We start from the raw sequence: 15,029 nt of genomic DNA, 5'->3' as shown, positions 1-15,029 counted from the left end.
TGCTGCTAAACTGCTAAAGCAGCATTGCTTGAGGAGGATAGGCAAATGTGACTTTGGCAAATATGAAGTGGCAAACTGACTTGAGGAACTCAGAGAAGCCAGCAAGTGTTGTCCCGTTGACTCTTGCCATCCCCTGCTCAGTTTTGCATAATGCAGTCTATGTAGTAGCCAACTGTGAGTTAAGCTGTGCTTCTGTTCAATTGAATGAATCTGTAAATAGCAATTTTGTCTTGTGTAACCTTCTGAAGTTGAGAGTCACATGAGATGATGGTATTGATAAAATTAGCTCAATTTATAGCTAAACCTCTCTAAACATGACAAGAGAAGAAAATATCTGGCAAAATAAGAATAGCTGCCCAAAAGAAAAAATTCCTTTATTGATGTTCCTGATTTATTTTGAATAATTCTTTCTCAAGGGAATACTCTCTTGCAGAATGGTTCATAGCATACAGGCTCGAATCAAACCTTGACAAAATGAATTTGAGGGGGAGGGGCTTGATCCTTGGCCAGCACACTTCTGTTTCATTCCTCAGCTGTCAGTGAAGCCAGCCAGCATCTAAGATGTCTCTGGTAAGTTAAATCTACACCTGCAGGCTTGATCATAAAATACATTAACTTGCACTTTCAGTTTGCTTCTTGACAAATCCAAGAGAAAATTCAGTAAAGGATATGGAAAAAAAGCCATCACTGCTAAAATTGGGAACAGAAAATCATTTTTCTCCGATTTGCACTGGCTAGCCTTTGTTCTGTTGCATTCAGTACTAAGTAATGGTTTGGATTTGTTGTGATTCCAAACTGGGGGGCAGGGGGGGAGAGAGTATGCTGTGGTAATTAATGTTGGCTCTGGAACTTGTTTACACCCTATTTGATGCTAAGCCGATCAAGTTCCAGGTGCAACTGTAGTCTGGCCCAGGGGGTAAAGGTCACTATGATGTGTTTTTCCTTCCAAATCATGGAAAGTAACGCTCTAACTGTCATGGCCTGGGAATAAGTTATTGTTTAGAATTAAACCAGTGAAGAAGAAACAAGTTGAAAGCAGTGGGAGCGAATGCTAGGCAAAAGTCTGGCTGCTTGCCGATCTTTCATTGTCACCTTGTGGGTGTAGCACTGAACCAAGTGTTAATTCAGCTGCTGCTTCTCTGTGCTGTGGGGGGGACGGGGACATCTTTGGGTTGCACACCAGGAGAGATGGGGGACTAATTTCACAAATAAGGGATTGTCCTGTTCATGGGAACTTACAAGTCACATGCTGCAAAAGCATCTTAGGTGGATACACAAAGGAGCTGAAGAAGAGGAACTGTGTGTGTGAGTCAAGCGGGACATCCCTGGACTCCTTTTTGTGCATGTAGCTCTTTGTGCAAGCAAATGTAAATGTGTGCAAGAGACATGAGCTGTCATGTGATCTTACATTCACTCTGTAGCTACCACAGCCAGTTTGTAAGCTCAGCAAGTGCATGTGAACATATGAAACTTGTGCAGTCAGAGCACTGGTTCATCCAGCTCAGTATTGTCAGCACTGAGTGGCATTGGTTTCCAGTGGGGCTCTTTTTCAGCCTGACCTGGTGATGCCATGAATTGAACCTGGGACCTTTCCTCATGCAAAGCAGGCAATTGTGAATTTTATCTTTATCTTTCTACGTCAAAGAAAGTGTCCTGAGTGTTTTCAAGTATACCCAGAAGATGCATTACTGGAAGAATAAGTGAATATAGCAGTGATCATGTGTGTATCTGGTTCTGGTCCAAGGTGTGGAGGATGCAGAAGTGAGCTGGCAGCATGTTTTCATTGATTTTTCTAAGGGCAGAGGATCAGGGCTGTGGTACCTGCTCAATTCAACAGCTCTCCCTCAGCACATGCCTCCTGTTCTCCAGATTTGTATTCTTTTCCTTTTTGTCTCACCCTCACGTTTTGTTTTTCCTTTTTTCTAAAAATGCTTCAAGCATCAAACTGTGTTAAAAATCCTCCTCTCTTCATTTTTGTAGAAGTGTTCATACTGTTCCCCAAAATATGAAAGCATTTCTAGAAAAGAAATTTACTCCAATTCAGCAACTACAATTCATTTACTCCAGCAACCCTCAGTCTCTTTGCAATGATTACTTCAGAAGCTGGGTCTTCCTACAGGTCAGTCAATCTAAATGGTCTTTAACCCTACAAATGTACCTTGACAGCTGTAGAAGAACCCTTTTCCTCAAATCAACCAGTTTCATACTCTGAATACTGGATTGACCTATGTTTTTTCATGCTCCTCCACTCTTCATCATTTTTTCCTTGCAAACCAGCCCTGAGGTGGACTCCAGCTATTCCCATGTGCAGTTGAGGAACTGAAGTGGAGAAAAAGTGACATGGCCAAGGCTACACAGTGAATCCAGGGCAGAGCTGGAATTTAGATTTCCCAAATTTAGATTTAGATTAGGACTGGAATTTAGATTTCCCAAAGTTAAATCAGCTGTATTTGGATCACACTGTAATTCCCTACTATTTCAACCTTTCTTTTGCTTCCCTTTTCTTAACACCCTTTCCAGATCAGTTTAGTAAAGAGTGCCATGCTATCACAAGAAAAAAGCTGCCCCCCCAATATTTATTGTGTGAAAAGTGACCCCCTCCCCATGAGGTCACTCTTTTGGTTTCATTTACTGATGAGAAATTGAAATTAAATGTGAAATTAAATGAAATTGAAATTAATGAAACTGAATTTCAATTTCAATTAATGAAATTTATTGAAATTAATTTCAATATTTAATTAATTATTAATTAAATTAATTTCAATTAATGAAATTTCAATTAATGAAATTGAAATTAAATGTTACTTTACTGATGAGAAATTGAAATTAAATGTGACTTGCCTGTCTAGGCCATTGAATTAATAATTAATTAAATTAATTTCAATTAATGAAATTGAAATTAAATGTGACTTTAGTGATGAGAAATTGAAATTAAATGTGACTTGCCAGCCTAGGCCATTGAGGTGTAGCAGAAAATAATGATAAAATAATTATTTGTAAATATGAAACATGACACACAGTCTCAACTTATAGTAGAGCCCTGCTTATAGATGAGGAACAAAGGCAGAAAGACAGCGACTTGCAGGGGGTCAGATACATAGTCCATAGCAGAAAAACATACTATGCACAAAAAAGAGGTACATGGTGAAGAGGGGATGGGGACTGGGGAGGTGAAGAAGCAAGTGTGATGGGATCAGGAATGGGGAGAAAATAGGGTGTGCAGGTCTTGAAGGTAGGAATAATTTAAGGTTGGTCAAAACACAGACACACATGCCTCCAACAAAGTATGGAAAAAGCCCCCTGTCCTAATTTGAAGAGACATGGTAGAGGCTCCCCACAGCTGGTATGTCCCCAGAGAGTGAGAGCTGCTTACCACCCCTTCAGGGGAATGAAGATCAACCCCCTTACTACCTACCATGGTTGAATGACTTTGCTTCCTCCCAATGCCAGTGTTAGGCTAACATCTCCTTGTGTTTGAAGATGTTGTTGGGGAGTGGGAAGGAGAATAGAGGGTACTTGCTGACTGTGCTACCTGCACTTCTTTCATGGAGGTGTCCTGTGTGCATGCACCAAAGTACGGTTTCACGCTGTCTGGCCATCATGTACTCCAGTAGACGCTCTGCTAGTGCACACCACTAAGTTGTGCGTGAATGAACAGTTTATGGCTGTGCAGGTTCAGAAGCCATGTATTTTGTGCATGTGCTGATAATTTTTCTAAAAAGTCTTGGGGCTAGGGAATTTCTTTTCTTGGGCAGAGGGGTGGAAGAGTGCAGCTTCCTGAGGAAAAAACTGTCAGTGCTTGCTGTTTGAAGATGCTGTTGTCTAAACTCTCACATAGGGCCTATGGAGTTTGTTGCGCCTGTTTGGGGCTGCAGATTCTGGGAGAGGTGACATAACAGAGGGGTTACAACTACCTGCTTGTGGAAACAGTTCTAATTTAAAGTTGCTATGCTGCCTCCTTGGGAAGGTTAACATTTCTGAAGGCTAAGGATGGCATGGGACACCTGTTCCTGTCTATGTTGGGGGAGTGAAGGGTAGCTCAGGCCCTAGCTAGGATAAGCCTCTTATTGGAGCAGGAGGCACCAAGTCCCATTTGCCAGAACACACAGCACAGTTTATTGAGGTATCTGGGTCCCAGCACATTGATACTGACAGACATATATACACAGAGGTGACCCTCAGAGCATGAATTGTCCATGCACATGGATTCAAAGAGTCACCCAAGAAAGAAACAAGAGGAGCAAACATGTCCACAGTGATACAGTCACATACACGGTTGATGGCCAATGATGCCTCTCATCTGAGCAAGCATTGTCACTTCCACATGCACTCAATATGGTTATACCACTTTTTTTCCCCTAAGCTCTGTGGGCAGTGTTTCCTGCATCTAAGCCCACTTTCAAGGTCTGTAGGCTACCTGACCCTCAGTGCCCCCTTGAAGAGGCATGCCCACCAAGCCTGTTTGTTGCACTTTCATCCATGCAATAGAGAATCTGGAACACTTGCATTTGAAGCCAGACTAGATTTGATGGTGATGAGAGAGTTCCATTGTTTTCCAAAAGCAGCCATAGAGCAGAGGGACTGGTTTCGATCCATAATATGGGGGAGGGATTTTTTTAACCCCTTGCTAATTTCCTGATTTAAACCACCCCTGTGAAGCTGCAGAGGGTAAAATGTAATAGGCACAATTTTGTTTCCACCCATTTTCCTCTGCATGGCTAATAGCAACTACGGGGGTGGGTGGGTGGGAATTTGGATCAGGGTGTGGAGAAAAAGGATTAGGCACTTCCCCCCATAGGCCATTCCCCCTCTTCTGCCAGCTACCTAAAGACAGAATTCCAGTCATGAAGCTCCCAAGGGCCACAGGGCTGACCGAGCAGCTGCTGCAGGTAGCAGGGGGCGCTTCCTCTGCAGCACTTTCTCCTCCCACTCCTTGGAGAGGGAGGTGTGGAGAGGAGAGTGGTAGGCTCTGTTTTTCTCTCCTGTTCCAGGAGGAGCTGGAGGAGGAGCAGTGGAGACTGCTGCTGGTGTTCCACCTAGGAAAGGGATGTACTATTTGGTGCGCTGCCTCAGGCACCAGGAGATTGGGCCAGCCCTGATATCATATCTAGTTTGATCTTCAGAGAGCACACATTCGAAATTGGAGAGCACTGCCACTGGAATACCAGCTGATTGGACAATGATGTGTAACTGTGCATATTTTAAGGCAAAATTTGCTCTGGGACTTATATTTTGGAGGGGGGCAAATTTGTGTTCACAAATTCTGGAGGGGGCGAATGGTAGCCACTTAGGCATGGTTGAGAGCTCTGAATATGATCTGTCCTGTGACCAGAAGAAAAAAATTGCACAGACCCTCTCTGTTTTCCAGTCTTCATAAGAACTGCTGCTGCATTGTCAGCTTTTTCTCTGTAATTATAAGCACTGGAAACCTGATTAGCACTGATAAGTCTATAAAGCATATGAACGCTCAGAGCCCCTAGAGCTGGTACACAATCCCTTCCTAACCAAAGCTTGTTCTGCACCATCTCCTCCTTTGGCGTGCTCCCAAGACCAGATTGTTAGCACTCCTGCTCAGTTCTGCTCATGTACACTGGAACTCACACATGGAGAATGGTGCATGCTAGCAGATGAGGCAGCTAGTCTCATAGAGTCTCTCACGCATGTCCCAAACACTGAAAAGAAATTGCACAGGCCTGTCGACTTCAGGCACCTTGGCAGAGGGCATCATTTCCAGTCACAAGCCCCACTCCATAGTGCCAAGTCCGGGTCTTGGGCTGGCAGCTGTTTTCTTTGCTCCACAGGCAGGACCCATACAGTGGGGCAGGTGTATAAACCAGCTTTAGAAGTTGCTCTCAGCTGTGTCAGGGAACTCATAGCAATGAGGGCGCTCACCTGCAGCCAGGTTCTCACTGGCACTGCAGGCTGTCCTCTCTAGGTATTGTGTGCTGGTATGTATGGTTGCTTGGCTGTGGCCCAGCCCATTGAGGTAGTTGCCAACCAGTTTGTGCTTCTCGCAGGTGCTGGTGCCTTTGTTGCGGGCGTTGGATATGTGGCTGTAGGTGTGCTTGTACTCCTCTTCTATATCTTGGCCAAGCTTCCAGTGCGTCCACTTCTTCATGAGCTCTGACTGCACCTGCAGCAATAACCCAACAGAAACATCTGTAACAATCCCACATGTATGGCGAATTTAGCCAGGGCCTTCTCTCGGTTCATCTTCTAAAGGCCAACACTTGATGTTACAGGCATCTTTATTTCAACTCTGCTACTTGCTTCTTGTGCTGATTTGCAGCTTTGTAAGGGAGTGACTTGCAGTTGTGGGGTGAATATATAAACCTTTTCCCACCTGCCATTTTTTGACTGCAACTTCCCTCTCCCCTAGCCACATTCCCTTCCTTTCCCCAGGTTTCAAAATCAGCAGCATGGACAAATCTGCAGAGCTTGTATGAAATACTGGAAGCCTGTGAGGGAAAATGCAGCTGGAAGGGGGCAGTTACAACAGAAAAGTGAAAGGTAGGGAAAGGGTTAAACACCACCTCTTCCCTCCCACCCCCCGTTTCTCTCATAAAAATTGTCCTCTCCCAAAGCTTATTTTATTTTCATTGTAAGAAACAACTTCTGAGCTTTAAATACATATGTTTTCGTGTACCACAAGGTCTGAGGACACACAGTGCGGCCACCTTACTGGACCTAAACAGGTTTAGATCTGGTCAGTGCCTGGCCAAGGGGTTGCCTGGGAGCCTCATTAATTCTATGATGGAAAAAAGACTATAAATAAATTAAGCAAGCGAGAAAGTAAATAAATGTGTCTGATATCAGGCAACTCCAACTGTAGCAATAGCTATACAAAGGAAGGTGAACTCAGTTTAGCCCCTTCTACTTACATGAGCAATTGTCACACATGAGATGAGTTGTAGCCCTGACTGTTCCTATCATTGCAAAGTTTCCTACTAGTGAATTAAGCTTGACCATACAGCTCTGATGCTATTTGCAGGGAGACTATACATGCTGTGCATGGACATCAAGATCCAGCTGTGCCTGCAACACCTATCAGATGAATACAGGCCCCACAGTTCAGCCCTCTGTGCAGCAGCCTGCATCTTGTATCTCTCCTGCACACTCACCTCCTTGTTCACAAAGCAGTAGAGAATGGCCACCAGCATCCCCTAGTGAAAGAGAGGAGTCAATTAAAAAAGGCAGTTTTGTCTGTAATCAGGAAAAAAAAATGATGCTGTGCTCTGTTGTGGTCCTGAAAGAACCTAAGAAACTATGGGATTCCTGTGTCTTACCTGGAAGGAGCCAAGGAAGAGATCAAAGAAGAGCTTGACATAGCGCAGTGTGCCCTGGGCATGCTCATCGGTGACAAAAGCAAAAACCACCTCGTGGATGCCCAGCAACGGGATAAGCGTCAGTGTTGACTTGGCCAGCCTAAATGGAGCATCAGCTAATTAGACCTCATCAGAATGAAAAGGCACCATCACTCAGCAGCCAATCAGAATCTCTTATGGGATCTCTACCCAATGGAGATACACAGGGGTTATGGGACAAGAGGACAAAGAATCTAAGGGACACATAGTTACCACATATAGATGGTCACTTCAGAGACTCATAAATCAATATACAGTACAAGGCACAACAAATCCTGGCTGTGGTTGAGCTGATTGCAGAGATCCTCCTAACCTATGAAGGCCAGGATGCCATGGGCAGTGGTGGTGTGCAGGGTGGAGTGGAGCATTCCCATCCCAGGGGAGTCATGGTACTGTAAGGGCAATGGTCAGTACCGGAATTTGTAGTCGGTGGAGCGCATCTGGTGAGCACAGAGTTTGGAGACCAAGATCTTAATAATGCGGATGAAAATGAAGAAGTTGATCTGAAAGAGAGCAACAGTAAGGATGAGTGGGAGAGGAGAGGACAACACTGCAGGAGGTGCGTAAACGGAGGTGGATGGTGAAGATCTAGTGAATTCTGGGGCACCACTCTAGCCTCTTTCTAGGCCCACAGTGACTTACATGGGACTTCCAATGATCTCTTATCCAGACACTGAACACATCCACACATACTTGGCTATAGAAGGATTCTGTAGTTCTAGAATGAAATGTTCCCTGACCATTTGTTGGGCCACTGGTATGTATGCGAATAATGTACATATATGAAGGGACTGGAGCATATGGGGAAAGTGCTATATAAATAATATTTATTTTATTAGTAATAGTTCAGTAGTAATAATTTTGTTGTTTATTATTAAGTCGAGATAAAGTGAATGCGCAGAGTGGGGTTCAGATTTCTTTTGTACTTAAAACAAAGTCAAATGAACCCCTCACCCCATATTCATTTTTTTTAGAATAACGTACAGAAGAGCCTGGAGGCAGGAAAATGGTGTTACCCTTGGAATGTATAGGGGTACAGTCACTGTTCCTGAGGAATCTACGTTGGCTACAATCGGTTTTCTTGAGGTTCTGCAATAAGGTTAGCTCCAAGAATGGGAGAGTTCTTTCTAAGCAAGGCAGCTGCAGTTGGGAGAAACTGAATGGACTTTGGGGCTCAGGAGGGCTAAGCAAAGAAGGAATAAATAGTACTCACCAAGATGGCCAGGAACACAGGCAAACGCAGGATCCACCAGAAACCCATGTTGTTGTTGGTGCTCCAGCATCTTTGGGAAACAAAGGCGTGTGAAAAGCAAGTCTAACCAAGCACACGTGTCCCCACTCCTTGCACAGCATGCTCCCCCGCATGTGCTCTGCCCACATCTCCAGAGTTCAAGTGGGTATCACCTGCCGTAATGCCTTTTAACTGAGGGTCTATGGAGAGGCCTACAGCCAGTTTGTGCACTGGCCATGTTGTCCTGCTACATTGCTTTGTACTTACTGAATATTTTCATAAAGAAATTTCACCACCACCCACGGCACCACAAAGAAAACGGGAGCCCCTGGGAAGAGAGAAAACAGAATTACGTGAGACATAGCTGCTTCTCTGTTACAGGCACAGATCTAATCAGTGAGGAATCACTTCACTCTTATCACTTCAGTCTCAGCTTACATTAGCAAGGCTTTGGAGGAAGGAGCCAGAGCTGCTCAGCAAGACCTGAATGGTCCGTATATAGTTATTTATTAGGTAACAAGAAGCTAGGGGCACATACAGGCATGTTCAATATAAAACAGGAAAGCATCTTGGTCTCCTTAAACATGCTCTGAAACAGGACAAAATGTGAGAGTAGGCTTCCGAATTCTAACACTGTGTATAGACAATTTTTCAGGGACTTGAAGATACTGTGACAGAACCATCATTTTCTGCAGCACAACTGTTCATTTCCTCTGTCAAATATGTTGCAGATTTTAATAGCACTTCAAAAACCTGTTGTTATCTTGGCTAAACTTGTTATCATCTTGAAAAATGAACCTCTGTACTAAAAGCAGCACTGATACAATCATATTGCCTTCAGAGCCAGGAAAGTGTAGTGGTTCTGGTGTTGGACTTAGACCTGGAAGATCCAGGTTCAAATCCTCACTCAGCCATGAAGCTCCCTGGATGACTCTCTCAGCCTAACCTATCTCACAGGTGAAGACAAAAGGAAGGAACCATGTACACCACCTTGAGCTCCTTGAAGGAAGGACAGTATAGAATGTGGAAAATAAATTCTCTGAACAACAATAATTTGTATGCAGTCATAGCTGCGAATACACCACGCAGGTCCATGAGGAGATGCACATGTCCTTAAGAGTCAAACTGTGAGGGATCATGAAGAAAGTGTGGCTGCTGCCAAGAGCAGCAATGACTCCTTCACATGTATCCCCAGTCACGTCTAGTAAACAAGATGCATGACATGTCACTGCACTCAAAATTTTCCCTGCCCCCCTTCAAGTAGCAATAAAATAAGTGGATTTGATTCCCTCTTCTACTCAGCGTCACTGGGAAGATGCAGAGAGGAGAGCAGGAGTACTGCTGTCAGAGGCAGCTATGTGATTCCTGTAATGGTTAGCCTGGCCAAAGGACCTGCCCTGTAGCACCTGATTGATGTTCCCAAATGCTGGGTCAAATGTAACGTTCAAATGGAAGGCACGAGGTGGACCAGACTGGTTCCGCTGCCTTCCATACTGCATCAGGTTATGCCAAGAGAAAATATGCATCAATAGATGTTGTTACTGAGTTCAGTGATTCTAGTTTGGAGTCTTTGAAGATGTAGTGCCCTTTATTTTTCTCCAGGTGAAATAAATATGGGTGGGTGTACCTGAGCAACGGTAATGCAGTGGTTCAGAGGTTGAGTCGCAAATCATGACTTCCCTGGCTTGCATCTTGCCTCTTCCATGAATTTAGGCAAGCTGGTCACTCTCAGACTTGGCCTCCCAGCGGTAATACGGGGATAACAATCAGAGCTTTTGCCAGGCTCCTGGAGCCCCTGGGGAAAGCACTCCTCTGGGCCCCCATGGCACTGCCACTGCCCACCAATGGTGCATTGTGCACTGCCACAGTCCTTAGTGCTGAGAGTCAAGGGTTGGCCACTGGTGAAGCCCACTAGCTCCTTCTGTTCAAGCAAAAGTCATCACGTTCAGTGCCTGGGCAGGCATATACTCACCCCAGCCAATGAAGAGGTAGTGGGTGAAGTAGCTGTGCTCAGAGAAGAAGGCCAGCGCAAGCAGGTTGTGCAGGTAGATCCCTTCCACCAGCAACCAGCAGTAGTTGGCCACAATGCTGTACTGCATGAACACAGTGGCTGCCCGGCATCCTGCTGCCGCCTGGGGAATGCAAACGGGTCAGTGGAAATGCCAGGAAAGCATTTCTGGCAAGAAGCTGTGCCTTTCTCGAGGGCCTGGGGGAGTAACTTGATCATGGAGGGATGTGATTGAGTTACTTCAAGAGGCATCACTCCCCTGGATGGTCTGCGTGGTGCTTTATTTGAAAAGACCTCCTGTACAGAAGGGGAGAGACCACCTCCTAGGGTGGGTTTCATAAGATTCAGCACCTGGCCATGCCGTTGATCTCATTCTCCATCTTGTGGCTGATTCATGCTACCTGATGAGCGTGTGCAGCTGGGGGGATTCCCATATCTACTAGTGAATGAAAAGGTTTCTAGAGTATGCTTTGATGGCTGCTTTCTTGGGGGTGATGTCAGGGGCTTAGTACCAGGCAGGACTTAACCCTGAGACCAGCTGTAAAATGTCAGCCTCTGATAATTTGCATATAAGATACTCCCAAATGCCATGTGCTGTCAGTGAATCCTGGCATTCAGCAGAACAGCTGTGTGCACATTGTCATCAGGTTTACATTCAAGGCACGAGTCCATTTAGACAAAAGCCTCACAAGTGGAATTGTCCTTAAGAGTTTTGGCTGCCACTGGTTACTTACTGGTGATGTGGCTGGGGCTGGCCCTGGCCCTGCATATAACTAAGGGCACAATCCTAACCAGGTCTACTTAGAAGTAAGTCCTATTTTGTCCAATGGGGCTTATTCTCAGGAAAGTGTGGTTAGGATTGCAGCCTAAGTTGCACAGATCCATGAAATCTGTATTTGGGTGTGTGGCCTGGAGAAGAAAGTCAGTGTGGTTCCCTGCCACCTTAGGAAACTGGGAGGGGGAAGGGGAGCGGGGAATGTGAAAAAAACCATGTGTCAAAGAATCACCTCATCAGTTAGCCAGAGGTCCATGCTGTAGTTATCTATCTTCTCACTGAAGCGGGTCTTGAGCAGAGCGTCGACGACAAGCACCGAGATGCCCTTCAGGATGAAGGAGGCGAAGAGGTTCATGTGGATATAGTTGCGCACGCAGTGCAGTTTGCTGGAGGGCAGGGAGCCAGTCAGGAATGCCTGTCCCATGAGCCTGGCCCCATGCAGTGCCTCTACCCACTCCCTGCACCGCTATCCCAGTCTCCACCAGCACTATCAACTCCCTGCTCTGTGTTCCCACTCCACACTAATACTCCCCCAAAATTTATTCTCCTGTTGTGGCGTTATTCACAGAGAAGTAAAGATGGTGATGGGGGTCCCTCACTAGTGGAAGAATCTAGGCTTCCTTCCAACAGACGCAATCATATATTCTCAGCCCAGACATAAAATGGCATGCATTCCACCTCCATAGGTAGACAATGGATTCATATGACTGGGTTTTTTCTCCATTACGGGAATGATGTTTACCAGTTTACCACCTTAAACTGTGCCTGGAAATGAACCAGCAGCCAGTGCAGCTGCCAAAGCAGTGGCCCGACAGAGTCAAACCACTGACCTCCAGCAACCACGAGTTGCCACAATCTGCACTAGCTGCAACTTCCAGTTTGTCTTCAAGGGCAGCCCCATGCAGAGCATATTACAATACTCTAATCTTGATGTCACCATGGCACGGACTACTGTGGCCAGATCTGACTGAGGCAGGTATGGCCACAGCTGGCGCACCAGCCAAAGCTGGGCAAAGTCTCTCCTGGCCACAGCTGGCACTTGGGCATTCCCAGTCTGGTGGTTTTTTGAAAAGTGATAAACTGATTTGGGACCATAATCTTAATGTGACTACATTCTGAATCTGTCATGTGGTTTGGGATCCCTATGGATCTTCCCCATGGAGCAACTGCCAAAACCCCATCATTCATCTGGAGTTCTAAAAGAAAAAAAAAATCCAGTGGAATGAATCCCAAGTTGTCATAAAGCCCATTTAAACCTCAGTGCATATAATTCATCTCTGTTCACTCACACAACCACACACTATAGGTTGTCACTAATTTTAGTAATTGTTCTATGGCTACCAGTTGCCCTGAAAAGATGCCTCTCCCCAATGACAAGGACCTCAATCACCCCCTCCATTCCATTTCAAAGTCACCTGAAGCCTAGCAGCACAGCCAAGGCAAGGATGAGAGCACAGAGTGACACTGAATAGCCAACGGTGTACATCACCTTGAAGCTGCTGTAGATGCTCTCCTGGAAAGAGAGAAAGGAAAAGTGATGTTTTGAGAACTGCGAGATTTACTTAATCCTGATCCTCCATGCCTGTTGCCAAGACTTGGCTGCACATGGAGGACAAAGGTCAAACCTCTCACAGTATAAATGGAGGTAAGGGGAGGGTGTGTCCTTGCGGCCCTGCATTCACTTACACATTCATGCTCACCTGTTCCAAGTGGGTCTGGTTGTTCACACACTGGTGGGCATCACGCAATGACTTCCTATTGGGATCTGTCACCCACTGCCCATCTGGGCCACATTTCTGGAATACATAGCCATGTTTCACTGGAGAGGGGGAAAGGATGGTTAGGATGACTGGGCCCTGCTTCCTCCAGTAGACATGCTTGCTCTACTTCTTGCACATTTGTCATTGCCTTCTCTGAGTTTATCTGCTCTCCTATCTCCCTGCACTCCCTTTGGCTCCCCCCCAACTCACCCCCTAGCATATTTGCCTAATCCCCTCCTTGCCAACTCCCCTTCTCACTGCTTGAACCCATCCTGTCTGCTTCCTTCCTGTTTCCCCTGCTAAGAATACATGTCCCACCCCCAATCTTCACCTGCAAATACCTTGATCATACCAGGGCAGGTACCAGGGGCAGAAAACTTTGGCAGTGGTGTTGGGCTGTGCATCAGGCCAGCACGAGTAGTTGTCAAAGGTTCGATTGCAAACCAGCTCTGCCAAAAGAGAGAAGGGAGCTCACAATATGCACACATGGTGGAAGTCACAGTAGGGTATCTGCAAGTGGAGAGGAGTTTGTCCATACTTCCCACTTTCTGCACTCGTTCCATGATTAAGACTGCTATTCTAGGCTTACCGTGACTGAGAATAAGCCCCAATGAACATACTGGGATTTACTTCTGAATAAACATACATAAGATTGCGTTGGACAACACTTTCCTTCAGTCAGTAACTCTCAGATGCTTGATCAAGGGGATCCTCCAGCAGACTTTCTCCTTGGTACACATTTGTGGGTTCTGCTTTCAGATTTACACACGTGCATGTGCACATACCCACCCAGCCACTGACATTCATCACATCAATCCTCTGGGATTCACTGCCCTGAAAATACTGTCATGCTGCTTCTCCCAGAAGAGAGGGAAATCGTCCCCGCTCATTTTCATAGGAGGATGTACATGACACTCTCTCCCCTGGTACTCAGTACTGCATCTGATGAGGTGAGCACTGATCCATGAAAGCTTTGCTGACATAAATCTGCTAGTCTTGGAAATTGCTACAAGACTCCTTGTTTACTGTGCAACAGGCTAACATGGCCACCACTCCAGAAGTGCTGCCAGTAGGTCCTTTGCTCCTTCAGATTATCCCAAGCTGTGACACTTTCCACAGCCTTAGGCATGCACCAGTGTGCAGGGTCCCAGCATACACTTTGTCCCTCATTGCCTAGCAGTGAGCTTGAGCTTAAACAAACAAGCCAACTACCAAGGAAAACTGCTGGGCAGCACAATTCTTTAAGATCCATCCTCCTCAGAGCAGCAAATGTCTCTCACCCTCCCTCACCCATAATGTCCTCAATCCCTATCCAGCCTCCAGGGGGCACTTGTCTCACCAGTAGGTGGTGGCATCAGGCTCATGTTGTGGAAGCACTCTTTGCTATAAGCTTTCCAGTTCTCATAGAGGACGTCTGTGGTCTGACCTGAGGGCCCCTGAGGACAAAGACAGCAGAGAGAAAGGCTGGCTTGTGGGGATCAAACATGGGACAGGTGGCAGTGGAGTGGGCCAGGCCTTACCTGGAGGCATAACACTAGCATCAGCAAGACGGCAAGGAGGCGTGGCTGGGACATCCCTCTGGAGGACTGCACAACCGCATTGGGAGGCTCCCAGAGCTGCTAGCTTCCCAGAGAATGTCCTAGGGCTGGATCAGCAGGAAACCTGCTAAAGAAGAACAAAGGGGCACGTTTGGCTGGCAGACTTCGTGCTGTACTTCTGCGGGTCCTCGGCTCCAGTGTCTGGTCACCGAGGCTGATGACGCAGGCTGAGTGGGGCCTCGCTGGGTGACATCCAGGTAACCTGTTCGGTGCCAGCAAATCACAGACTGACAGGGACCTTCTAGGAGTTAAGATGGTGGCTGCAGCCTCCACCCAGGTCAGGTGCTTGGGGC

General features: G+C 46.2%; 1 protein-coding gene across 1 annotated transcript; it reads right to left on the bottom strand.

Moving 5' to 3' along the window:
• Positions 1-5,839: 5,839 nt before the first annotated feature.
• On the bottom strand, positions 5,840-14,712 carry GCGR (glucagon receptor). The gene is made up of 13 exons (XM_066616201.1): positions 14,659-14,712; positions 14,478-14,574; positions 13,480-13,587; positions 13,067-13,197; positions 12,794-12,891; positions 11,611-11,764; positions 10,568-10,727; positions 8,863-8,923; positions 8,578-8,647; positions 7,779-7,867; positions 7,287-7,425; positions 7,122-7,163; positions 5,840-6,133 (listed from the first exon to the last, which is right to left on the bottom strand). Exons 1-13 carry the CDS (start codon positions 14,710-14,712, stop codon positions 5,840-5,842), a joined length of 1,497 nt encoding a protein of 498 aa, XP_066472298.1.
• Between the last annotated feature and the right edge of the window lie 317 nt (positions 14,713-15,029).

This window comes from Tiliqua scincoides, chromosome 2, assembly GCF_035046505.1.
Source record: "Tiliqua scincoides isolate rTilSci1 chromosome 2, rTilSci1.hap2, whole genome shotgun sequence".
Taxonomy (NCBI): Eukaryota; Metazoa; Chordata; class Lepidosauria; order Squamata; family Scincidae; genus Tiliqua; species Tiliqua scincoides.
This window is presented reverse-complemented; position numbering and strand designations above follow the sequence as displayed.

Excerpts from the sequence above, each read along its gene's own strand:
- GCGR (XM_066616201.1), bottom strand. The coding sequence starts at position 14,712 with ATGTCCCAGCCACGCCTCCTTGCCGTCTTGCTGATGCTAGTGTTATGC. Across the intron at positions 12,892-13,066 it reads TGGAACAGGTGAGCATGAAT|GAGAGCATCTACAGCAGCTT; the intron begins GTGTAAGTGAAT and ends CTCTCTTTCCAG. Across the intron at positions 8,648-8,862 it reads TTTCTTTATGAAAATATTCA|ATGCTGGAGCACCAACAACA; the intron begins GTAAGTACAAAG and ends TGTTTCCCAAAG.